This window comes from Electrophorus electricus, chromosome 9 (assembly GCF_041902795.1).
Source record: "Electrophorus electricus isolate QZ-2024a chromosome 9, ASM4190279v1, whole genome shotgun sequence".
Classification (NCBI taxonomy): domain Eukaryota; kingdom Metazoa; phylum Chordata; class Actinopteri; order Gymnotiformes; family Gymnotidae; genus Electrophorus; species Electrophorus electricus.
In genome coordinates this window covers 20461845-20489074 of record NC_137505.1, presented here as the reverse complement: position 1 = coordinate 20489074, position 27230 = coordinate 20461845, and the positions used below count along the sequence as shown (strand labels likewise).

General features: G+C 40.9%; 2 protein-coding genes across 7 annotated transcripts in view; one reads left to right on the top strand and one right to left on the bottom strand.

The window, feature by feature from the left end:
• Positions 1 to 3883: 3883 nt before the first annotated feature.
• LOC113567608 (sterile alpha motif domain-containing protein 9-like) lies at positions 3884 to 10912 on the top strand. Of its 4 annotated transcripts, none has more exons than XM_081720871.1 (4): positions 3886 to 4155; positions 4604 to 4708; positions 4790 to 4854; positions 5239 to 10912. In XM_081720871.1, the coding sequence occupies exons 3-4, from the start codon at positions 4828 to 4830 to the stop codon at positions 9829 to 9831; spliced, it is 4620 nt and encodes a 1539-aa protein (XP_081576997.1). In that variant the 5' UTR covers positions 3886 to 4155; positions 4604 to 4708; positions 4790 to 4827; the 3' UTR covers positions 9832 to 10912. The 4 variants fall into 4 exon arrangements, with proteins under 4 accessions (XP_081576999.1, XP_081576998.1, XP_081576997.1 ...); XM_026995689.3 differs by having other exon boundaries at positions 3886 to 4159; XM_081720873.1 differs by lacking the exon at positions 4790 to 4854 and having other exon boundaries at positions 3884 to 4155.
• A 4263-nt stretch (positions 10913 to 15175) lies between these two features.
• The window catches only part of gli2a (GLI family zinc finger 2a), a 61979-nt gene continuing 49924 nt past the window's right edge, over positions 15176 to 27230 (bottom strand). For all 3 annotated transcript variants that reach the window (XM_027033122.3, XM_081720551.1, XM_027033128.3), the window contains 5 exons: positions 25620 to 25769; positions 24665 to 24829; positions 24152 to 24433; positions 22962 to 23298; positions 15176 to 22879 (listed from right to left, as the gene is read on the bottom strand). In XM_027033122.3, coding sequence (XP_026888923.2) covers positions 20709 to 22879; positions 22962 to 23298; positions 24152 to 24433; positions 24665 to 24829; positions 25620 to 25769 — 3105 coding nt within the window. In that variant the 3' untranslated portion in view covers positions 15176 to 20708. The remainder of the gene's footprint in view (positions 22880 to 22961; positions 23299 to 24151; positions 24434 to 24664; positions 24830 to 25619; positions 25770 to 27230) is intronic.

Genomic DNA, 27230 nt, shown 5'->3' with positions numbered 1-27230 from the left:
GATCCCTTCATATGCACACGGCTATTTGCAGACACACGTGTATGCTCTGGCCTACAGCTTCCTACTCTTTTACTGCAAATGGTGAACTGAATAAACCATTTACCTTCACATAGTTAAAATATAGGCTAAGTGCTAGAAACATTTCCAAGTATGAATTTGTTTAGTGTTCACATTCTTTACAAATTTCTCTACAGCAACTACATGGAATAAATGTAGAATGTTTTATGGGTTTTCTAAAAGAGCCCTTCACAGTAGGAGAAAATGAGTTTTTATGTAACAGCACATGCTTACATACAGATAGATAGATAGATAGATAGATAGATAGATAGATAGATAGATAGATAGATAGATAGATAGATAGATAGATAGATAGATAGATAGATAGATAGATAGATAGATAGATACATACATACATACTTACATGCATACATGCATATATGCTTGCTTACTTAGTTATTAATCCTGAAGGACATTTCAAATATAGGTTTTTAATGTTTTGGTCCCAGAAATAATCTTTTCCTGTAGTGTTCATCTTGCAACTCACCAGAGGTCAGCTTTCAGCAGGACCAAGCCTGAGCACTCATCCGTTAGGGCAGTGACACCCAGATCTGGTCCTGCTGATCTACTGTTATGTAGAGTTTAGTTCCCACCCTAATCTAGAATACCTGGTCCAGTTAAACAAGTCCTTCAGTAGTTTCTTAATATTAGAGCCAGGTGTATCAGATGAGGGTTGGAACTAAACTCATCAGGACTGAATTTGGCTGCCCGTGTGTCAGGGACTTATTCAAACATCATTGAAGGATTGCAACAGGCCTTTTGGCACATCCAAGTGCATTTTATTTGCAAGCTGCAAAAATAGCCTGTATCAAACTTTTTTCTACTTGGACTGTTTTGTGGGCATGTTACAGCACTATTAAACATTTCCATGTTATATTGGGAATGCAGGGTCCAGTTCCAGGGATAACTGGGAACCTCAAGTTTTCTAACCTTCTGAAACTAACCTAAATCATTTCCTTCCTTAGAATCACAGGCCTTATGTGTATTGCTAAAAAGCAACTCCCTTTTGAAGTAAAGGTCATCCAATGAAATGTAAAAGAAGCACTTTTTTCCTATGTATATTGTCCAAAATGAAAATAGCATTCATGTTGAATCTGGAAAAAGCTCTATAAAATGATGTATACACATAATCTTACTGTCACGGAACACTCGCCTCCCGCGAGTTACGTGGTTGGCCCGCCAGGTGCAGTGGGAGGACCCTGTTTCGTAGCCACACCTGCACACACCTGTATTGTGTTAGTCTTCTGTGTATTTAAACTCTTGTCGTGTGCAGTGTTGTCGGTTATTGTTGATGTCAGGTGTTAATGTTAGTGTTAAATGTTCTTTTGTCGGTGTTAAATGTTACCGTGTTTATCGTATTTGTTCTGTGTTAACCGTGTGGTGTTTATTGTTTGTAAGTCATGTGAGTGCCGTTGCCTTTATGTTTCAATTAAATGTTTGTCCTTGTCGAGGAAGTCTGTGCGTCCTGCTCCACACCCTTCAGTACTCGGGCAATCGATACACTTACACTATGAAAAATATATACAGTATAAATCTAGAATGTAATAAATATAATGTCCAGTATAAGTTACTTACATTTGTCATAACTCTGGCTTTGAAAACATCTTTATGGATTCTATTTACATTGTGGTTATACATTAACATAAGTTACACATTAAAATAATTGTAATTATTTACAGGTGCACACGTTTGCCAGAGCGCAAGACTAATTGCACCTTAAAGTAACAATGGCATATGTCTAGAGAAATGTGGGATATATGGGAGAAAATGTAGCTATGTAGACAGCTATCTGTGATAAAAACGTACCCTATCAGTGGACGGCAGAGCTGCAGAGTGGATGTCTACAATCACCTCTCTGTTAATCTGAGCCCTACTATGACCAACAGCCTATACACTTACTTTAAGGTCTGTGACCTCACACACCCTTATTGGATAAAGCTTCATTACCCTGTTGTAAACGAGAGAATACAGTTATGACATGCTGCCATTTTGATTTTATCACTCTCAATTAAATAATCTCTTTCTATTTTCAGCCAACACTATTGGAGCATTTGCATGAGTATGAAAAGGCCGCAAGAAAGGGCAGGACAAAAACAGCCTACCTGCTTTTCTAAATGCACAGGTAGTATCTCACCTTCTAACTCAGGTACATTTACTGAAACCCAACACAAATAGTTGGTAGGCTGAATTCCAACTGCTCCTGTTTTGCTGTTGTGTCTAGTGGGTCTGGAGAGAAGAACGTGGTCCCATGGAAGGTGGACCGGGAGGAGGTAGCACTATCCCCCTTAACCCAACACATGACATGCCAGATCCAAGACATGACGCACATCTATTCAGATCAGTTCAGAACTTGGCCTACTCTTGCCTGTTCCTGTCATTTAGTCATAAGAGACAATTAAATATGAATGTCTGAGGCCTTTCAGGCTTGGAAATGTAGGTACCACGCTCTATGAGCGCTCTAACAGAAACAAATTTTATACGCTTACATATGTGGGGAGTAAATTAGCCTTTACTCTGCCCTGGAGCTGCAGGTCTCTTGTGCATGACAGGTGAGTGAGGCCTGCTCCCAGCACCAGATGGCAGGTGCTAACCTTCTTTCTCAGTCCTTTTACCCTTCCGTCTCTGTAAAAGAGCATGGAGTGTAAAAATTTTAACTCGTTAAAATGAATCTTATTCTCCGCAAAATAGTAAAAGCCCCCTATGAGGTTCTTGTTAAAATGCTTTTTCTTACCATTATTTAAAACCCACAGATTCAAAACACAAATGATACTGTACCTGAAAGTCAACATATTTATATGAGGTGTCCTAGTGTCAGTTATTGTCTTGTAATCACTATTAGAGATATACGGGTCCCTATTCTCTATCCCCAACACTGCTCAAACTGAAAGGATAATTTCTTGTCCAAGTAGCACATGGCAGGGGTTAAATCCTTATTTACATGGACATCACTTCCATCACCACATATGAGAACACTACAAGGGTGCTTCACTAACAGAAGAAGAGCTTCAGGTCATTCTGAGAAATAGTCAACTTGTATTTTAATTTGCAGATGTCAGGAGTGAACCAGAAGCTCTGATGTGTTGTTGCTCAGTAGGATTTCACAATTTCACAGTTTGTGGGTTGTTTCACAGTTATTTATTTATTATTCACAGTTTGTGGGTTGGTGGGCACTGTAGATACCAAAATGTATGTGTACAAGCACTGAAAAAATTCATTTTACATAATATGTCTCCTTTAAATGCGGCAGCAGGTCACTTTAGACAAGACCCAGCAGAACAGTCATGGATCCTGATTGGCCACATCACGACTAATATGAGACATTTTGTTACTGAAGCTTTTTATTGAAATTTTCATACACGTTATGTTCACTGTGTCTCACATATACACTTTTGATACACAACATTTATACACATTTTTGACATCTGTCTTTTTTTTAAACAAAAAGTAAACCAAAAAGAGGGCAAGATCATAATTGTACAGTGATCATCTGTGGAGATTGGTTTACAGACACTTGTTAAAACAGGATGCAAGTTTATTTGTATAGCACTTTTCATGCAAGTGTTTTGCACTAATAAATCAATAAAAAAAATCAATATACATGATACAGCCTATTGTATGATTAATTGCAATTTCGGGAGCACCAAGAAAACGTTTATTATCTCTACATCACGAGAAAAAATAGTTACGTAATTTTCAGAGCAGCAGTTTCCTTTCGTTTCACCAATGCAGCATGAAGAATCGAAACTCGCCGTATTTGAAAAAACTCTATCCTCTCTAGCTGTTCGGCTCCTTTCAACTCTATTGACTGGAAGACTAGCGGGCGCCCTCTGCTGTTTATATCGGGAATAGGACCAGGCTCTTCATAAATCCACCCTAGATCGGACAGGCTCCCCATAAACCAGCTCGGCTGCCTCTGTCACACCCACATCTCCAGATGTTGTGAAATAAGTAGATCAGTTTGTTAGCTTAAAGCTTCGGGATCATCAAAACGTTTGTTGCGTTTTAACAACGGGGCATTTGGAATCGCTTCCGCGGTTTCAAACAGGGAAGTGAATTTATTAATGCAATTTTATCCGGATGCGCCGTTTACTAGCGTAGGTCGGTAAGTGCCATTAATATTTTCCTGTATCTTAAAAACAGCTATCTCGCTGTTGTTATAGCCTGCTACCAAAATTGTGCGACATCCGCCGTTTTTAGTTGTAGATGAGCTGTACGATGCGATCGATTTTAATTGCTATGAGCTTGCTTGTAGGCCTAACTGGTAATGCAGTGATTTTAAATGGCTACTAGCTTACTATTTCCTTATCGGAATATGGATAATGTGTTTTTGTTTTACTGTAAGATTGCAAAAGTAACGATCGAATAGAATAAATACATTTGTTTTCTTTTTGTTATTTTTAGCCTCTCACCGTCTTCCATCATTTAATAATTCGCAAGTCTTTAACACAGCTTAGTAAACAAAACTGATCTATCTGAAGCTTTCAAAATCTTTTTGCTGTCTACATTAGAGAATAATACCACATTCTTCATTTCCCATTTTTCCCAGTAAGCGAGTTGTTTTCCCGACTGATAAGTCTTCAGAATTTCACCCTTGAACCAAGATTAGGTCGATCTCCTGTTGAAGAGAACAATGAGATACTACATTAAAATGGTAAGTGTGTGTCTAGATTTCTTCACAAAATGTATTAAACAAATACGTTTTCAAATATGCAGTGCTTTCTATTATGCTTAGGTTTGAGAGAGCAAAGGCTGCTGCTTATTGCGTCCACAATGGCAGACCGAGGAAATTTGCTGGAGGTACGTTGTTGAGGCAAATTTTAGATGCCTGTCAACTGAGCCAGCTTCCTGTAGGTTAAAAGTGTGTTAGTACTGTTCATCTTTATGTACAGGATGCTTAGTTTGTCTGCAACAGCTGTTTTATTTGCCTAGGAAGAACAAGCCTTAAGTTACAAAATAAAAATAATTTAAAAAAAGCATAATTATGAATTCTAGGCAGCTAAAAGGAATGTTTTTCTGTGAGTAGTAGAAGTTGGGTGTAAGCAGCTCTTCTTGTGGTAAGACTAGTGAGAAAAACTGGTGATTTTGGAAGGGCTAGAGATATGACAGCTTGTCACAAATACTTTGTTTAATATTTTTAAAAGTGTGTAATGAAAGTAACATTTTTTGGTTGTTATCTTTCAGAATGATGGAGGGGACCTATTGCATACATCTGAACTTCCTGCAGAGATTAAGGACTGGGACAAGAACCACGTGAGAGACTGGATTCTCGGATTAAAAGATGTGGATGATGAATATGCACAGATTCTGTATGATGAGAACATTAATGGGCCTAGTCTTCAACTATTGGAGAAGTCTGATCTCAGAGAAGTAGGCATTTTGCTAGGTCCGGCAAAACTAATCATTCATATGAGGGATGAACTTATTAAACTGAAAGATCATCAGCTACATACACCAGGGAGCTGCTCTGGTAGTTCATGCAAACCATACCCTTTTAATCAGTTTCATGCTGCCTACAGATACAAAGAGAACAACACACTTGATGTAACAGAAACGGGAGCTTTAGACCTCATAGAACCATGCCACGAGTACAAAGCATTTATCAATTTTGAAGGTGTGACAGCCGAGGAAAAGCTGAATAAATATGCCGTGGAAGTCATCAGATTTGCTGCGGCCTGTATGAACAGCCGTACTAATGGCACTGTGCATTTTGGAGTTGGAGATGCCCCAGATTTTACACATGGGCAAATTTTGGGTACCTCTGTTGAAGATAAAGAAGCGTTTGTTAAGAAACAAGCCAATGCAATTGAGGGTCATTTTGAACATAAATTTATTGATGTAGCAAAAAAATGTATTAAACCCCCCAGGTTTATTGAGGTCCTTAAAGCCGATATGACATTTTCAGGAAAATTTGTCATAGAGGTAGATATTGAGCCTTTGTTCTTGATTTGTAAAAACAAATCCTTTCACATTTACAATGCAGACAAAAGGAAATTAAAAAAAACTAAAGGCAAAGAACTCAAGTCTGATGAGAAGGACAGTAGAAAGTTTTTTTACATCAGAGACAGTAGCAGCAGCAAGAATCTGCTTGTCCAAAACCCTTCCACAGCATCCTTGGAGGACTACAACAAATATATTGATAATATGAACATGACGCACCTGGACCAGATGAGAAAAGTCGCTGAGGAGAAGCACCTTGTTACAGTCAGAAATAGTGTGCAGGGTTCTAAGCTCTGTGAGATGTTAACAGGAGGCTCCCAATCATTGGACAAGTCTCATTTTGAGCGATATGTACTGGTCACCAACAAATCACATACAGTTCAAAGAGAATCATTGGCTTTCCTTCTAGACATGAACCTCACGGCTGTTTTGGATTTTGATCCAGAATCGAGTGAGACTGGCTTGAATAAGATGTTTGAGGAGAGAAACACTAATGTTCATCTGCCAAAGGAGTATAAAATTACAGGACCAGTTGAGGACATTGCCAGCAGGCTAAAGCTGACCAGAACGACAAGCTGGGTTTTCTGTAATGGGGGAGTTAAGGAAGAAAAACCTTCGGATGTGGACAATTGGCTAACAGAGAAAGGTTCCTCTATTCGTGATGTAGTGGCCTTTCTTTGCCGAAAAGATGTACTGCCACACAAGAAATTCCTCATTATATTCATGTTGTTAAGTGATGTTACTGACAAAAATGATCCCCTGCTTGAGACCTTCAGTATGTTTTTGCAGGAACTGAATGGAACAGAGCAAATCTTATGCATCTGTGAAAATAAAAGATCATACGCTTATTGGAACGACTTAATTGAGACACGGTACGCAGTTGACATTTCAAAAAGAACTATCTATGAGCTCAGTTTTGCTGAGATTAATGGTACTGTTCTAAGTCTCTGGTCAGAAAATCGCAAATCAAGCAGATTTCTGCCTGCATGTGGGGGTATGGTTCTTTTATCAAAGAAAATGGAAGGCACCATGGATACACTGAGTATTCTGTGTGTAAACCAGTGTGAAGGAGGCAATGAGGACAAGATGCAACTTGAAGAAAGTTTTTACAAGGGAGGGAAAGTGTCCTGGTGGAACTTCTACTTCTCAGAGCAGCCAGGATCAACGCCATTTATCAAACGAGACAAATTTGACTACATTACCGACACTATTATTCCAGACCTGTGCTCCCTCAGACAAGCTTGTGTTTGCTTTAACATACTCCATATCCCTGGCTGTGGGGGAACAACCCTAGCCATGCATGTCTTGTGGACATTGAAAGAGAAATTTCGTTGTGCAGTACTGAAGGACAACATTGTCAATTATGCTGATGTTGCCAAACAGGTAGTTGGCTTGTTGACATATGAAACATCTGAACAGCAAGCGCAGCTTCCTGTTTTGCTTATGGTAGATGACCTTCAAGATATTGATGCAGTAAATGATCTCCAGCAACACATCGAAAAAGCATGTCTGAAGCAAAATATTTCCTACAAGTCTCCACAGGTCATCCTTATGAATTGCATGAGGGCTGAGTCAGGACTGCAGACTGAATCAACCGATGACACAGTTTTCATTGGGAACAAGCTATCCGAGGTGGAGCGAAAACTTTTCGAGAAAAAGCTAGAAGAAATTGAACGGTTCTACAAGAATGCTGAAACATTCTATGGCTTTATGATCCTTAAGAAAGACTTTTCAGCAGAATACATACAGGGTGTTGTGAAAAATACGCTGAAGGGCTTCAACTTTAAAGATAGACATGCTCAACTCTTTGCAGTCCTTGTTCTCTTGGGCTGCTACTGCAAGACTGCAAAGTTGTCAGTCTCTGTATGTGAAGAATTTCTTAGCTTGGCAATAAGGCCACATTCTGGATCATGCAAAGTTGAAGATGAATTTGGGAAGCTTTCTACCCTTTTGACACGTTGCACAGCAGAGTGTAGTGTGGTGTACGATGCTGTGAGAGTGATCCACCCAAGTATGGCAGAACATTGTTTGGCAGAGCTTTCAACTACTTTTCATGTGTTCAAAGCGCATATCACGGACTTCCTGCTCACAACTGATGTGTTTTACACTTGCATTCAGGGGAAGGAAAAACTTATGCAGGATGTTCGCAATATGTTGGTGAGAAGGCATCACTCAGCAGAGAACCCTGCTGCAGACACCCAGTTTTCGCCACTTATCCAAGCAATTGCAAAAGAAAGCCCAGGATTTGAGGAAAATGTCTTGCTTAATGCTGCAAAGCGCTTTGATAAAGATGCAGTAATATTCCAGCTTCTGTCCAGGTACCATTACCTCAAGAAGAAAGACTTTAGAGAAGCAAAAGATTGGGCAAAGAAGGCAAGGGATCTCCAGGGGAATAACTCTTACATTTGTGATACAACTGCACAGGTGATTAAGCATGAGCTAAAAGAAGCCCTCAGCAATGACAAAGGCAATCCAATAAAAGCAGACAAATTAAAAGAATACCTCAAAATGGCTGTATCTGCAACAGAAGCTTTCAGAGACATTCAAGAAATTGCCAGAAAAGAAGTTCAAGTTAGATTTCTAGGGAAAAAAGATTTTAGCCACTACAATACTGCTGGTTGTGTTGGTGAGCTTCAAGTTGCAGTTATGGTGTTGGACATTCTAGAGAGGATCCCGGTTTTTTCTGGAGATGAGCTTCATCGCAGTATTCTTACTCAGGTCCTCTCAGGAAAGATTAAAATACAGGATCTGGCAGCAAATGATCCAAAAATAAACAAGAACACCTCCTATTACCATTTTCTACAGGAGTCTGCGGGAGTTACCGATCTTCTTAACAACCTTAAAGACAACATGAAGAAGCACTTTGATTTTCTTGACAGTTTTTTTGTCAACTTGGGCTCATTTTATTCCACAAAAGATAACCGAGAGTTTAGGACAAGGCAGGAGATCTTCCGCTGCTTTCAACAGTATGTTAATGTCTGTTTGACAGATTCAAGAGAGCTGATGAAAAATAAAGCGCTGACCAACATGTACAAAGTTGAGAAAGCACGGATGTTTTTAGAGAAGAAGAATGCTGACTCCTACAGTGGACTGCTGCAATATCTTTCTAAAGATGTTTCTGCAGCAAGCATTGGCCCAATAATCGAAAAAGTTATTGGTAATTACAATTTGATTTTGAACACCACTGGGCCACAAGATGAGAGGCGCTGCAAAGACACTGTCAATTTCATCTATGCAAATATTGTCCTGAATAAAATTAAGCCTGAGTCAAATGCCTTTCCCTACATGAGCCTTCTTCAACAGCTCTGTGAGATGCTTAGACGTACCATACCTCTCAATGAAAGCTTGGCATTGCATTTCCTTTCAGTTGTGATGTTATGGCCAGAAACCATCCCTATTTATTCAGGTGGGATTATGAGTGATAAGTTGGGCAGTTATGTATCCCAATTGAGAAATTCTTTCTCAAATGAGATGAAACCAATATGTAATGGCAAGAGGGCAAGCATTCATTTTTACTTGGGGAGGAAACCAGGTTACGACCGCCTGATTTCTCAGAAGGAAGTTGATGCATGTGCAGGCTCTGCAGAGACGATTGCAACTCAGTGGCAAAATGAGAAAATATGGAAGAATGAGAAAATCAAAAGCATCCTGCGCAGTGTTACTGGAAGAATTTCTAGAAATGGCATCGTGGCAGACACAGCAAATGAGAATGTGAAAGTTCATGTATCTCCGTTATTTAAAAGTAAATTATGTGGCAAGTTAGATGCCAGAGTGTCATTTTTCATTGGGTTCACCATGAATGGCCCAGTTGCACTTGGCATACAGCCTGTGTCATAGCATGTTTGATTGACAGAAGAGTTGAGCATCTTGATATGGATTTCAAATGGCCCTTGATGGTTAACTAATACATTCTTACTAAATCAAGGATTGAAATATGATTTCACATCTGAATTAGAAATTATTCTGAGATATGTATATTTTTTATTTGTACTGTTTTGTGAATGACAAATATTTACTAGTTGGTAGTTGTTCATTTTTACTTGGAGAAGAAAACATCTTATGATATAGAGATTATGTAACTAAAATGATTTTGTGGAACATGAATTTGATTTTTTTATGTGATACATTTTATGTACTGTTCTTTGACTTGGCTTTTTCATGTCACATTCGTACTTGTGTTTTAATGCTAATTTGACCTATCGGACGTGTTAAATGCAATGAGAGCTACTGCTGCATAATCAGCTGTTGTATAATAGCTGCTACTGTTATTACTGATGATGATAATTTTTGTTGTTCTTGTTTAAAAGCCTGTTTTAACCTGAACACACTTGCAGAGAGTTGTGTATGCCCAGATTGCTGTGGGGGAACCACCTTAAGCCATGCGTGTCTTGTGGACATTGAAAGACAAATTCAGTACTGAAGGACTAAGTTGCCAGTTATGCTTGTTGACATATGAAACATCTGAACAGCAAACGTGACTTATGCTAGATGACTTTCAAGACATTGATGCAGATCTCCAGCAACACATCGAAAAAGAATGTCTATTTGTTGTTGTTGTTCTTGTTTAAAAATGTTGTTTAAAAGCTTGTTTTAACCTTGAATACACTTGCAGAGAGTTCCGAATGCCAAGATAAATGTTTTATTAATACAATGATATTCCATATGTACTGCACTGAATTTTCTATTTTTGAGTTTTGTCTTATTTTATAGTTATCTATTATACTTCTTTTTTATCTACTTCTTTTAAAAATCTTTTTTTTAAATATTCTTCTGTCTAATCAGTCTGCTATTTCTGTCTGTAGTTAATTACTCAAACATTAAAGTTTCCTTATCTTCCTTGTATATGTGCCCTGTCCAAAGAACCACTATTGGGATTTTCTTATGAGAAAAGAATGGCATAAATGAACATGCCAAGTAACACGGGTCAAATGCTTATTTATTTCCTACTGTGTCTGTGTCTGCTTGGCATTAAGAAAAATATTTCTGTAATGCATTATGAAAAATAATTTGTCAGATATAAAATCCACTATTTAAAATTTTGGAACTAAAAGTTTAAATGATGCCTGATTTGATCTCTTCGATAAGAACATTACATATCTGATTGAAAGAAATTCAGTTTGGATGTATTATTTGCAATAGTTCTGTTTTGAAAACAAATAAATATCCTGATCAAAACATGTAAACATATAAACAATTTGATTAACACTGGGTGATCAGTATTGACATGGCTAAAATAACAATTAATTTCTTTGCCATTGTTAAATGTGTAACATATTCCTAGCCAAAGTTAGTTTTGGCCTTTACACTTTTATTAATTTTATTTCCAACCTTAAATGTGAAAATATTTTTATTTTAAAAATTGACCTTAAAGAAGTAGTGTGGTCAGTGTAAGGCTACTCTGCTCCACTAAACTGTATGAAGGCCACTGTTTCAGTGGGAAAAGTGAAATTTTCCCAGGGTGACAGCCCATTTGGTTAGGTGTGTAGTTCCTAAATCCCACCACTAGAGTGTGGCCAAGGTCTTTTGTGCAGGAGTGTTTCATCACTCAAACTAGGGTCTTACAAAATAAGTTTATCCTCTAATCTCTGTTTTAACCTTGTTATTGCTGTCTATGCAAAGAGGGATGATTTTGGATGGACTTGAAAGTCTTGCGCCAGAGTTAATGAAAAGACCACTTTTTTTGTGTGTGTAATTTAGTGAAGAATTAAACATTAGCATTTTTTCCCCTCAAAGATATGTTATAATATGTTTTTGCTTTTATCCATCTGTTCAATCATACCATGCTGCTACCAAGCTATTTCTTTTTAAAGTAGGGAAAAAGAAAAGACACACTGTATAGGCCTGAGATACACAGTGTGTTAGACAGTGCAAATATAAAAGGATGCCCTGTTGAACTCACTCCTCTTCTTGCCTTGCAATCCATTTTTGAATTCTAACCTTTGTGCATGGCTCAGCACACAATGTGCAGATTGTGATTGTGTTTTAATTGAAATGGGAAAATAAAAGATGGTTTCCTCTCAGAATGAGGTAGATTTATGGAGGCTGTCCCACCCACTGGCCCCATGATCCCTCTGATCTGCTTTTCCTTCCTCACCCCGTAACCCTTGGGGTCATTAGGGACCCTAATATGGTCACACTGGCCAGCAGCCGAGCCCATGCTGCTTGATTTTGAGTGAAATTACTATATTTAACACCAACTGAAGCCTGCCAAGTCTGACACACATCTGTTTGAAATTGTTATTTATTATTATTTTATGTTCAAGCCGCCCCACCACCCCCGATGCTGTACAGCATGGTGTTTCTGTGTTCTGCATGTCCCTTTGTGAAATAATAATGAGGCATTTTGAGATTATCCAGGATTATGAAGTTTAGACAAAAAGGACAACAGTGTGAGAGGAATTTGGCAATTTTTAAATTATTATTCTGAGCATATTTGCCTTAACACGTATTAGAGGCACAATAGGTTTGCACATTTATGATCCGAAAGACACATAAGACCTGATAATCTGACCCTTCCCTAAGTAGAAAGGTCATAACTAGCATAGGAACAACTCTGACTTCACAGTCATTTCAGTTATTAATCTTTAATATTGACATCATGAAATATGTGTATTCAGTATCTGAACTATCTGAAATATTTTATTATAAACAATACACCTAAGAAGTTAAAGTTTCATTGCGTATTTCCACCATATCATTCTTTTGTTAAATTTCTGCTCTCTGATGTGCTCAATGCACACTATATGTTAAATGAGCCCTTGGCCATGAGAATAAGGAGAAATGTTCCATTTCTTTTGGATGTAGGTATTCTATGCATCCTTGTCCTGCTCTGTTGGATCAAGTTTAAAGGTAGATTCCTGTTACATCTAACTCTCTTCTTTCAAAGGTTTCTCCCCTCTATGCTTCCCCAGAGACTTTGTTCAAACAATGTTCTTCATGGAGGAAACCCCAGTAAACTGTTTTCTAGATCCTAGCACTAATGAATGTCAACTTGGGGGCTGGATCGATAGACAGGAATCATCCAGTCTATGGACTTAGTTCACGAGCTGACAAGGAAACTGATTGAATTAGATGGACTGCATTATTGGAGGGTGATGTAATGGTCAGAAAATTTAAGGCAACCTTTTGTTGCAGAAGTTCTATTGAAGTTGATATCTCTATTTTGTTCTCACCGACGTGGCATGCTGAATTTGCGATGTGTCTGGCCAATGTGTCTGGCCAACGTTGGGAATTCAGTGTACTACTACCACACACCTGTACAGAGAGATAGCACCATCATTAAATTTTACTTTTAATTGCACACATATACCCAATGTACCTTATCAGGATCACATTTCCCCAAGAATAACTAATCCCTGCCTCCAATTTTGCGTGACAGCAGAGATGTTTTTTCCACATTACAGAAGAGGGTGCTGTGGCAGACTGGTAAGGCCATATGTCTACCTGTCCTGGTTTTCTCCAGAGTTGCTGTATGTTGCAAAGGCCAGCACAAGAGCGACTTCCCACTAGAAATTAATATGATGGGCTCAGGTTTGGGCCTAGAAAATCAAGTATGTGGCGCTTATGAGCAAATTAAGAGGACCTGGGTGAGCAATAGTAATTGTGTAGGTCCCCATTTGCTGTCCGAGAGAAGGAGCCTAGTATCAACATGATACAATGTTAAAGTGGGCAAAAGAGTGTGGGCTGAAACCTCAGCCTGAAAAAAAGCCAAATTATTTCATTTAGATTTCTGTCAAACTGTTTCTCTGTGTTAAACAAACAAACATCAAAATGAAAAAAAAAAACCTTTAATCTGGACATGAATATACATAGTCCATAGCATAAAACCCAAAATAATTTTCAGAAGAGTGGTGTTCTGTAGTATTGAATGTTAAGTAGTTGGAAATATTGATTCACTGCATGATGTCTATATAAATGTTCTTAGTTACTACTTGAAAATACTTTTTTTTTTTTTTACATTACAGTGTTACTTTTTACTTTACATTGTTTTAGTATTTTAAATACCTAAAGCTCAGTGTAACATGAGTACAATGATGTGACGTAAGAGGCTAGATGTAGGTCAGACTTTTTTCCACAGTTCTGGACTTGTGCCGTTGTAATTCTGCATGACAATTCTACGTACGAATCTACATATTTTTCATTTGCTATGTAATCCTGTAAACATTTGTTGAGCCCACCATAAGATCTGCTAATTCAAGTAGTGCATAGCTTGAGATTTTCTGCACATGACTTTCAGGTCACGTTTATTTATGAACACTGAGTGCTGTGCTGTGTGCTTTAGAAAACCAGTGTCTTTTAAGTCTCTTAAGCAGATGGTGGGGCAGTAGGAGGCAGATGCTGCTCTGCATAGGACCAGATCATGAATATTTACTGGTTGATTATTCAATAACACTAATAGTTTTAGACTCAAGAGACAGACCATATCCAGCCATAGAAGTATGTGTTTTGTTATAAAGAGCCCATGGTTTACATTATGTTGTTGATACTGCACATGATGATCTCAATTTTCAGACAAATTATTGAACTTGTTTATTGAAGTTCCTCCTTGATTATGATTAAAGGTTGTAATTATTTTGAATCACTGTTACAGTGGGAGGAATTCTTGGTTGATTTTTAAATATTACCTAAAGCAGACCAAAATATAATCCAGAATATATGTACTGAAAGTGATCCCATTCATATGCAGCTGTTGGGTTACACATTTGACAGTATACATAGTGTCCTGTGTAGAGGTACACTATTGACCTAAACCATGAACATTGTATAAAACCAAAGGAAGGTTTTGATTGTCTTTGTAGGGGTTATGTTAGACTGAGTTTTCCACCCTGAGTAGAAACTACACTAGAAAGGTACTTGGCAGATGGAACAGAGGCCAGGGTTACTTGTAAATGGATTTTAACTTTCTCTATGATCCCTTAGTGTCTGTGCATTTAGGTTCCTGGGTTAGATATGAGTAGAAACAGCTTCAAGACACCACAGGCTATGAGAATCGAATCTGCCTTTAGAAGGAAATCTCAGGGAGATGACAGCATTTAAAACAAGCACGCTGGACTTCAGAGGTTAGTTAATTTTTAATCATATTATGGATTCTCCCTCTGAGCTAATGTCTTTTGGGAAGTCTATATTTTGGATTTTAGATAATCTTTCATAACAGGCAGATGTGATGCAACATGGTCTAATACTGTGAACCAAGGGAGTTTTTATTGGCGGTATTTCTACATCTGTTGTAGAAAAAAAACATGAACAAAAACTAACATTTTCATTCCTGAGAACTTTTCAGGGGGGCTGGCCATCAATGCACAAATGCACAATGTACAAACATTAAGGGCAAATATTTATTAGCAACCTTGCTTAGAAAAAACCCCCAATATGAATTATGATTAATCTCATTTCATTTTCTCTGGTTTGTCCATATCAGGTATAGGGTGAGTAGAGAAGCCCAGGAGCTTCTGTCCTCAGTTGCTTCCTGGGATAGCCCCCTCATGTAATCCTTCCAGCGGGTCCTGGCTCTTCCCTGATGCCTCCTACTTGGCCATGCCTAGTGTACCTCCAGTGGAAGGTTGCCAGGGGACATCCTTATCAGATGCCTGAACCAACTCTACTGGCTCCTCTCAGTGTGGAGGAGCAGCAGTTCTGAACTCGCCCTGGATAGGTAGGCAGTTCATCCAGTCATGGAGAGTAAGCCCACGCCCCACTGAAGAAAGCTTATTTCAGCTGGTGGTATCCACAGTCTAATTCTTTCAGTCATTTCCCAGAGTTCATCCCCATGTGTGAGGGTTGTAATGTAGATCGACTGGTAAACTGAAAGCTTCGCCTTATAGTTCAGCTCTCTCTTCACAAATACAGTTTAGCACAGTCTGCAAATTACTGCAACCATTGCACCTAATCTGCAGTTGATCTCACAGTCCTTCCCATCGCTTCCCATTACATGACCCTGAGATACCCTAACTCCTCCACACGGGGGAGGCTCTCCTCTGAAGGGAGCGTACCATCCTTTTACAGGCGATTCAGTCCTGGAGGTGCTGATATGCACACTTCACACACTCAGCTGCTAACTGCTCAAGTGTGCGCTGAAGGCCTCCGTATGAAGCAGCCATTAGGATGACGTCGTTCGCAAATGGCAGCCATGCAACCTCCCAGTCCCCCTACTAGAGGCTCTTCTGTCCTTCCCTACACCTTGCTATCCTGTCCATGAAAATCACAAACAGGAGCGGAGACAAAGCAAACGCTCAGTGGATTATGATTCATTACCAGGCCTATATCTGGGTCGTAGTACAATCAAAATAACCTAGCCTTGGCCACACTGTGAGTTATTGTAAAGAATAAAGTGGAAAATTAATAGTTCAGTTCTGTATAGTGTGGAAACCTAAACATGATCTTTTTATTTTCTGGTGGCAAAGTTTTGTCTCCTGTTTCTAAAGTGTAATTAAACTGGGGAAAATGCATTCTGGTAATGTGTTTTAAGCACACCCACCATATGTAATACCCAGTAATGTGTAATTCAGCGAGTCAAATGTTCATGTTACTGGTTTTAAAAAATGAAGAAGAAAGAAGTAGTCATAGCAAAATATTCTGATGTGGATGAAAGGTCAACCAAGCCAAGTGCAGTGATATGGTACTGTTGCAATACTAATCGTTTTTCTTTTCCTAGCACTGAAGTCTCAGTCAGTCAAAGAAATGAAACGAAAACAAACAAACAAACAAACAAAAATAACAACTGGATGATCGTGGCATGCTACTCGTCACTAGTATCTCAGCTCTTATCATGGCTGAGTCTCAGACAAAAAAGCTTTTGGATTGTGTTCTCTATAACACTCTTCTTATTTCATGCACATATTCTTATATTGAAATGTTCAGATACTTACACCCATATGACTCCATGTGGCCAGCTTAACAGAAGAGGTAGTTATTACCTGCTATGACAATATCCGTTATAGGTGACTGATCAAAGTGAAGGCTGAGTATTCACCCCTACTACAATGTCACCCTTCATCCTTCATGCTGGGGTGTTCTGTGAGCCAAAGCACCATGCCTTACCCAGAGCTTGCTGGGAAAGGTGGCTGGGTATCCCAGATCCTGACCTAGGTCAAGTCCTTCTGATCGCAAATGCCTGCGCTATAATCAAAAAGTCCCTTTTGATGGAGAGTCTTAACTGGGCTAATCAAGAGGGAAGCCTGGTCAAGTGAATCACTTTATTATGATGACCTGGACTCATGGATCATAGGTCATAGTGAAACACACTATTAATGCCTGGAAGTAGCACTTGACACCCTTGAGTGCTTTCTTCACTTGCTAAGAGATATTTATTAATATATAAGAGAAAATGGTAATCACTACCAAAGCAGTTTTAATCCAAACAAAGTTTTTCTTATACAGCTAAGACAAATGGGTCATAACATCTTTGAGAACTGCTGCTGTATAAGCAGGACACATGATGTACTCAAGACTCAGTAGCCTTCATTATTAGTAATTCAATATTTCTGCAAAATTAACTGGATTATTTAACTGGATACATTTTTTAGCAGTTAAATGATTAAACGATACATCATATATGGTGATAGAAATCTGAACTTAGTTTCATAAAACTAAGTTCATCAATTGTTGGTAAAATGCAAGGATCACCACAATCTAGCAACAAGCATCACTTAACTTATAACTCTTTAAAACAAACCAAACTACAGCATCAACTGACAGCATCACTGACAGCTAATTTAAAGACGTAAAATACACATTTGAAGTGCAGCTTCCCTAACATTACTTTTCTCTACTTTGCACAATAGGATTCTCTTTTATCATTAAAACATCACTCCCTAGTTTACCCTTAGATCTAAGTCTTCTGGTAGCATTCGGGAACTCACAAAGCCTCCTTTGAAAAGGTTTGGGGCTTGTGTAGCTCTTAGATGTTCAGATGATTCCTTTAAAAACAATGACCCATTGTTCACCTCCAGCTGGGTTTTGCAGACTTATTTAGGGATCTCATTCTCAAAACATCATTATCGGGGTGGGGGCAAGGCAAGATTCTGGACAACAGGAGCACAGAGCTGGAATGCTGGCTACTGTCAGTGTCTGGATTTTTCAAGTAAATTTGCACATCTGTTTTTTAATCTGGCAGGTACATAGAAGCTTTATTGATCAAGGGTTTCCAGAAAGTTCCCTTGCATTCATTTTATGTAGATTTGACCATTTTAAAAGAATTTACGAGCATGGAAATTCAAATACTATATATTTGCATGCTGAACAGTTGAGACAATAGGCGTCACTGTTTTCTTACAACCCTGGAGCTGCTTGATTAGATTTCTGGGTGTCCGGCCCTATGGCCAGACTGGTGCTTCCCTCAGCTGTCTGCTGTCCCCCAGAGAGTGGACAGCTGCATGCGTTCTGCCCCCAGGGACATCCTCCTATGTTAACTACAGATGTAAATGTCTTTGCTGCAACTTCACACGTTTGTGACCTCCATGGCACTTGTTGACCTAGTCATCTCTGTACACGTTGTCAAGTTGTAAAGTTAAGATCCGTTCCCTGTGACATTTGTGTAAAAGTTCTTGTCATTTGCTATTATTCAGTCAGTTTTGTTGTTAGTTCTTCTAATATGTCTTACCCTGAGGCTATTTTTCTCGGAGAAAATGTGGAATTCCAGTGGCCCAAGTGATCAGCAGACTCTGAATAAAAGGAATCTTCAGTAAACAGGGTTGTCAGAATAACACCCACCCCCCGGATATCTCTTTCCTTCACCCCCTTCAAGTGTGTTATGTAGTTCCTGCAGGCATTCCCTTAGGTCAATGCTGCCACTATTCCTTCTGAACAGTCTGCTTGCTAACTTTAGAAAATGCTTGCTGTGCATTTTGCTTCTGATCGACCTTTTTCTTTGATATTTCAGAGGGTTTATGGCATCAACAATGCACTTATTATTTTTGTTTGTTTCTTTGCAATGAGGACCTATGCTTTGCTTATTTCTGTGCCACTAATCACTAATTTAACCTGTAACACCAGGCAACATCAATCAATGCATGAAGGCTAACACTTCACTATCATTTCTTTCTTAAAAATATTTTTTTCAACCATTATCCTGAGATAGATTACAGGAACTGTATGCGCAATTGTAAATAAATGACTGAGTAAAGTCCTTGATATTACTAACTGTACATTGTAGTATACATATAAAGAAGATACTAGGCATACCTTCAAAACGGACCTTAAGATTTGTTTCAAAAGTTGTGTTGACCTGCTGCAGTCTTATATACTGTTACGCTACTTACATTTGTTATTATCTAAATTAATTTCCTTACTGAAATATAATATTTTTAGATCAAAATTGGCAAAATGAATATGAAAATGAGTTCATATTGAAATGAAGATCTCTTCCCTTTAATCTTAAAATTTTCATTTTTTTAAAAATTCATCAGGGGATACTTATAAGACAATAGAATGACACCTGCTTTCATTTTGCCAACTAGAAATGCACCATATGGTTCCAAGAGAGAGAGAGAGAGATAAAATATTGAAACTATCCTAGAACAGATGCTTCCAAGTTTCAAGATACTGTATTAAAAATGTACAAAAACTATACAAGCATGTTAAATGGGACACTGGAATACAAAAAAAACCCTCCTTTAATTCAAACATTCAAAAATCAGTTTGTGTTATCATCTTGTCCTTGGTGTAATTTGTCTTCCCACGCCACCATAGGGTCAAAGACACTCCTTTTTGTAAGCTCATGGGGGTGGTGAACCTGTTAATTAGGGTGTGATCTTTGCTAAGAGCATGTACAGTACTTGCATATTCCTTTAAAGACATCGTAGAGGGAAACGAAGGCCAGCAGCCCTCTGTCAGAGACTCCCTGCTGTCCATTTCAATCAAACAGCCTGACAGGCTGTATCCAAAGATCTACACTTCCTGGAGGGCACTTGGAGAATATATGAGAACATTAAAGAAACTCATCATCTCCTTGGGGTCTAATAAGGATTGTTTTCCAGCAGGTCCTCTTTTAATTAACATAATTTAATGAGCATTGTATATAGTAACTATTAACTAATGAAACTGAAATTAAAACGCAACACAAATATGTATATCTCTATTATGGTAACTACATATGAGATAACATACAACTGGACTGGATTTTAATGCTTGTGTTTTTATTGACTTTTAATTAATAGTTATTACTACTTTCTTTGCAAGGCACTTAGTGAACCATGTTCAATGCACTGCTGAGGAAAGGAAATTCAGATTATTCTAAGATGGCCTGAGACCATTACCCTGATCTTTTTTAAATGCTTCAAAACATATGGCTTCTTGACATGGATATATGCCATCTTGAGGCCTTTAAAGTTCTCAGTCTGATGGTATTTCATATATTATTTCTTGAAATGTAAGCTATTTAAATGCAAGCCTTAGGTAATACTAACCTCAGCTAAATGCCATAAATGTAAATGTACTAAACTGAAATTCCTTAAATCCCTCATATATGTCATATATATATATATATATATATATATATATATATATATATATATATATATATATATATATATATATATATCAGTGCTTTTTTTTCTTATTAAAAATATATGTACATATTTTGCTCCCCTTAAGACATAAGTGGATGTTGTCACATGTATAATACTATTCCTTTGATGTATACAAAAAGGTAGAAAGATCACCAAGCACAACATATTACATTTCTTCCTAGGTTTTTCCCATCTATAATTCATTGATCCTTAAGCCATCATGTTTAAGAATTTGTTTTCCTCAGCAAGGGCAGTCAACATAGAGCTCATATCACCAATAGCCATGTTGCTGATTCCTGCTGGCACTGAGGTCAGTGTGACAGAGTTCCGTGGGGTGGTGAGCCGTGAGGAATTCTGGGAAAGGCTCTGCAAGAGACCGGGGCTCAATGTGCCAGACATCAGGCTGGAATGGTCTCCATCGTCCAACATGGCATCAAAATCAATTTGAGTATGCTCAACAGTCTGAGAAGTGTCCACTGTGCTGCTGACCTGGTTGACCCCGGGAGATGCCATTGCATGCACTGTGTTACAAGGAGCTTGACTGGCACAGGGTGACATGGGTGAGTTATAGTTTACATTGCTATCCAACATGTGGCTCTCTACCAAATTGCATGCAGTGCTATTGTTTCGATTAGCGAGGTCGGCAGTCCCTGCTGGTCTCTTAGGGCTAGCCTCTGAGGTGTTAAAGCCAGAGCCAGCGCTGGACAGCATGTAGCCACTTTGCTGGGGCATACCTGAACCTGAGTGGTACCTGCTTGGAGGTTTGGGTTCAGTCGGAGGCCTGGGCTGAAACGGAGCTCTGCCCCCATTTTGAAGGGTGATTTGGGGTGATGGGGCATAATTCTGCTGGTTGAAGTTATCCAGGTGTGCATAGGCTGACCTGTAATTTGGCATGTCTTGATTTTGCAGAGCCATACTGTTGCATATTTGGCCTTGGCAGGTGCTCCCTGATGAGGGATTAGGGTTCACTTCCTGCCGACATCCCTGCTGTGCCTTCGGTTGCTCGCTGAGGTTTTGACATGGGTTGACGTAGGACTGTTTGTACTGCTGAATGGAGTTCATCCTCTGAGCATTCCTCTGGGGGTAACCTTGGTGTAGAAGATTCACATTCTGGCTCATCGGTGAGGTCTGTAGATTCGTGTCAAAGCACTGATAAGGCCCAACGAGCTGTTTCTGCTGGATGAGTGCCAGGTTGGCTCTGAGCAGCTGCTGCTTTGGGAGTCTTGCTGTGTTGTCCACAGTACCTGAGCTGACTTCATTCCACTGGACAGGCATGTGGCTCTTGTTCATGCTGGCGGAGGCTAAGAATGGCTGTTGGGGACCTGGGCTGATGTGGCAGGGGGCCGTCGCTTGCTCCGTGTGGCTCAGGTCGGCATCGGCCAAGGCCATGCGCCGTTGCCCGTAAAAGTGCCTCTGCTGCTCGGAGGTTGCTCCGCTCTGGAAGTCCTGCGCCAGAGTGCTGCCATAGGCCATTCCCGCATTCGGGTCAGAGTGCTGGGACCTGAGGTACTGCACCACGTCATCTGGAAGGACCATGTCATCCTCCGCCTGGTCAGCGCCATCGATGGCCAAGTTTTCCATGACGACGTTCTCCGAGATGCTAGGCGGCCTTTGGCTGAATGGATGGCGATGCAACCCACCGTCGGACCAGGTACCGTTCGGCAAGTTAACACTGCGGCGGTCGCCAGCAGGCAGCCGGGAGGGGTTCATGCTGCTCGTGCTGTTGAAGCGCTGGACTCGAGGCATGGAGAACGGATCCAGAGTCGCATGGCGGACGGGGTCACTGGCTCTCCTTGGCAGGTTACTCGGGACTTCATGAGGCATAATACCAGGCGTGCCGTAGGTCGTGTCACTGCAGCGCCGTGAGTTGCCCATGGCTCGGACTTGGAACAAATGTGCCGAGCTCTCCTGGCAGTCGTTGTACAGTGCCATTCTAGTCCTCAGGCTCATGCGGTCCATGTTGGGAAGGGGCGTGGGTGGGGCGCCCCCTGTGGCCGCTGCATATTTTGCTTTCAGGCGGTAGTGCTGGGCCGGGGTGAGGCTGAGCAGGCTGGGGAGGGCAGCCCCACCGCACTGGCTGGCCTCGCTGGACCGGCGAGACAGGTCGGCAGAGATGGGGTCATACGAGTCGGCCGAGCTCACATTGTTGTGACGCCCGCCGAATGGCGAGGCCTCGCTGGAGCGCCGGCTGGAGTAGCAGGGCGAGATTCCCGAGGACCTGCGGCTGAGTGTGTAGGCTGAACTCAGCGTGCTGCTGGTGCTGTCTCTGCGCTCGCACAGCTGGTGCAGCACCGTCACTTCACACAAGGGCAAGTCCACTAAACGCTGGCTGGGCAGGCTGCCACCCAGGGAGCCTGCACACGAACTCTCTAGCAGAGACCCTGAGGGGGAGAAGTAGCAGCATTAGCCTTGAAACTACAAGTCACATAGCAAACAACAGAAGCTGTCTGCTTCCATACTCACCGACAGCCGGTATTGGAGGCAGCTTGGTGTTTTGGACTTGAGGAGTTGCGTTGCTCCATGGGCAGGAGTCTCTCATAGTCTTTAATTTCTCCTTCTTGATGTGCTCGAGCTGCAGAAGGCCTCCCCTGTTCTTACGAAGCTGAAGGCCGACACCTGCTGAGGTCCCTGGAGAACCAGTGGAATCCACCACAGGGGGGTCATCCAGAGCACTCAGGTCCCCCAAACTGCCTCCACTGTGCATGGCCATCTCTACTCCACTGTCATTGTTGGTGGTGCTACCAAGTGGTGATGGCTCGCTGCTACATGAGGACTGCCCACAAGGGCTGGACTGATACATCTAGGAAAGACAAGAAATAATTTGATATTTTTAACAGTCTAATATTTGATGCACAATAAATAAGTCTATTAAGAGTAAAAATATATGGCCACATCTCTATTTTGCTTTCCAGCTGAAAAGTATCCAGTGATTTGAGTTTTGAACAAATCCAAACTAAAAAGCTCTTCTTGATCACAGTATGATTGCTGATGCTTTTTGTTCAGTCGACACACTGTGGCCCCAGCCTCTGAATATTCATTATATAATGGCTTTTATTACTGTGCTACAGATGAAACTGATCCCTTGGCAACAGAGGAACAGAACAGAATATGGTGGAATAAGATGTGTGTCTCTATGTTAGAGACAAAAACAGCTAATGAAGTGAGAAGGACTACACACACAGAGACAAAAATTCAGTGTCAAGCCTCGCTATGCAGCCTAACTGCTTGTTAAATGTAAAACTAAAACATGCAAAAAAAACCCAAAAAGATCATTTTTTTAAATGACTATAACATGATTTTAACCATTTAAAAATGTAATTTGGCCTTAAAATTGTCTTCTTTGTGTTATCATAAAGCTAATGAACCATGACAAATAAACTGTGGTACTGAGATGCTCTGATGTCTGGCATGCAGGAAAAGGCAGGATATAGAATGTGCTCACCTGTGTAAAGCCTGTCCATTAGATTTAAAGCATGTGAGACATTTAAGAGTCATTCAATAAGTGTTAAATTAGCAAAACACCACTGAGGAAATGAAATGGTATTAGTATATTAAAACAGTCTAACAATGAAATCAGACTTAAGTAAGCATACTTCTAAATCTTCTTGCAAGTATTTGTTAATACTGAGCAGAGACTGAATTAGTGCTCTTACCGCTGTGTTCTCAGTCTTAATAGTCTTGACTTGCAGGCGGTCCTCCTCTCCTCTGGGGGTGGTGTTGGCTTCGGCTGACCCCTCGGTTCCTCTCCCAGCGTGCATTGTGCCAGCCTCGTTCTCCCCACTCCCTTTAGGAGGCTGAGGTTTGGCAGGAATATCGGCACGCTGCTTCTTTGTGACGTGTGCGTCTGGCCCATGAACTGTTTTCACGTGCTTCCTGAGAGAGCTCGGGTCTGTGTAGCGTTTCGTGCAACCTGGGATCTTACACACATATGGTTTCTGCAAGAAGGTGGAATTAAAATCACTGTACAGTGAAAGAAGCATCCTTTTTTTTTTCCATGTATGCAGTTCTCATGCAGGTTTTCCGATTCTGTAACTAAATTAGACTGCACGCAATATGAGCTAAATTTAACCTTTACGTAGCACATTCATTCTATTAGCAAAGGTTATTTGACCTCTTCCCGAGATAAAAACGGGAGGGTGTGACGCTGCAAATGTGAGTGACACTACCTCGTTGGAGTGTGTACGGTTCTGGTGCTTGGCCCGATCCGAGGCGTTTGAGAAGGCCTTGTTGCAGCCCTCGTGCTCACACACATACGGCTTTTCTCCCGTGTGGGACCTCAGGTGGGTCTTCAGGTTCTCCAGGCGAGAGTAGGCCTTGGAGCAACCTTCAAACTGGCAGAGAACAGGCAGAGGACCAGCTATTGAAGCAGGATGCCATCACACATGCGCGCACACACACCGCCGGCAGCACTAACACTAGAGCAGCTGTTACAGGTATTTCACCACCTGCTTGATGTATGTCATCAAGGCTTGTTTTTGACTGGTCCTCTTTGGCCATTCAGTTCTTTACTTCATGTTGTATACAGTTACTGCTAGTTTTAACTGATGCTATACACTCAGTTAAAAACAGACCAGTCTAAAAAAGCTGTCATTTAAGTCAACGAAACCTGTTGCTCTCACTACTTGTCTGAGGTATAGTCCGAGGGCACTGGTATGGCTGCATGTTTTAATAAGCACCTGTTCTCTTCAACACACTTTAATTATGCCTTTGTGTTGTCAATCAGCACTCGGAACTCCTCTTTGGAGGCCTGCTTCTAGAAGAATCTCTGGCTACTCACTTAGAGGTGAGGAAGGTTTTACATCCTTGTACGTTTAAACAAATTTAAGATGATTTAAGCCAATGCCACATTCCCTCAATGTTAGATTTAAAAAAAAACTGAGAGCAGGGCCTGGGAATGAGTTGAAACCAGTAGGTGGGATCTAAAATTACACTGGAGAGACTGAGAGTTCTGGGCTAGCTTTCACCTGTGCTGTATCACAGAGCTCCATTTGGAAGACTATAAATAGAAAAGTGTATTAGCTTGCAGTGGGAACATGAGCATGTGTGTGCATGTGTGCATTGGGAGGCACAGCTGAAGGGGCAGGCAGGTTGAAGCCTGCTGAGTAGTGGTATGTTACTCACCGTGCATTTGTGGGGCTTCTCCCCCGTGTGTCGACGCATGTGTACCACAAGCATGTACTGGGCCTTGAAGGGCTTCTGCTCGCGTGAACATTCCACCCACCGGCACACGAACTCCTTCTTCTCCCCATGGATGTGGTCATTGTTGATGTGCTGTAAGGAGAGCAGGGCCCCGTCAGGCCACTGGCCCTCAGCACCCCGAGTGCCGTTTCAAACACGGGACTCGTAGCCGACGGCATGAAACAAAAGCCCCATCCGTCAAAGGAACGCGCGACGATCAATTCATCACATCTGAGCGATAAGGTCTGAGGGGGAAGGTGCTACTTTGTGCTTGCATCAGAGAGGTGGAATCTCTTTTGATAGCACATACGCTTATGAAGGACATTCTGCAAACATGAAGGCACAGAAATTCCATAACAAAATCCATCAGTATCAAATACCGACTTCCCTTGGACACGATTCAAGCAAATGCCGACCTTTGAAAGCATCCTGAAGTTTCGAAGTGATCTGATACATAATGACGTTTCGTGTCAGTTGGATGTCTCGGAGGAGAGCACAGTAAGCTACTGCTCATTCCTGCTGTGTATTCCCTTTGATTTTTTTCTTTCCACTTCCCTTAAAAGTTAAAGAGCTTAATTAAACTGATCCTGAAACCGCGTTTTATGGTGTGTGGGATAAGAAATGCAGGATACAAGGATAACGAAGGTATGTCTTCTCTCAGAGTTGGGAAGTGATCTTCTCCTCTCTGGGTTTTTTTAAGGAGGAGAGTGTGCATGTGCCTAGGAATGCACTTCCAATTTGAATCCTATGCTCCTCTTACCAGAATGAAACCATAATTTGGAGCTATGGGGGAATGACCGCTCAGAGCAAATAAAACCAAACTCCTATGCCATTATTTAACTTTCTCAAGGTGTGTAATTTAGTTTGCATGGAAAAAACACAGATCGAGGCCCTAGGACCTTAGGGCTGTGGAAGGAGATGGTGTAGGCCGTGTTGCTCTGCTCTCTAAACACAATATTTCAAACCCCCCCCTCCTATGCCAATAATTATAACCTTTCCACTTGCTCTGCCTTCCTCTTAATCATCTGATCCGCTTTCTTAGAAATCTAATTATTGCAGGACAATGGCCTGGGCCATTCCAAACAACTGCTCATCTGCAACCACTTGAGACACAATGTGGTTGCACTTTTGCCATTATAACAGCCAGGATGGGTTGTCTAGAAGTCCTATTGCTTACATTACTGATAAAATAAGGCACTTTTTAGAGAAGTAGAGAGACAATGGATTGGTTCAGGCTTGTGCCATACAGGCAGAATTGAATGGGAGCAGAGTCGGAGGCCATAATCTAAGTAGGCTGCTCCATGGCCTGGACTTTCTTGGATCAGAGGCCCGGGCTCCGAGAGGCCAGGCCTGGATGGTGCTGGATTAGCCCTAGGTGCTGGTGTCACAGCGCGAGGCTCAAGCTGTTAATCACCGAGGGGGCCGCTCTCGAATGTCACGGAATGAGAGAGCTACGCCAGAGCTGCTAGAATGACGACGGATTTACTGCCGGGCCTTTGGTGAGGTCAAAGGTCAGAGGCCATACGGAGACACAGGCCACAAGTGTGTGCGAGA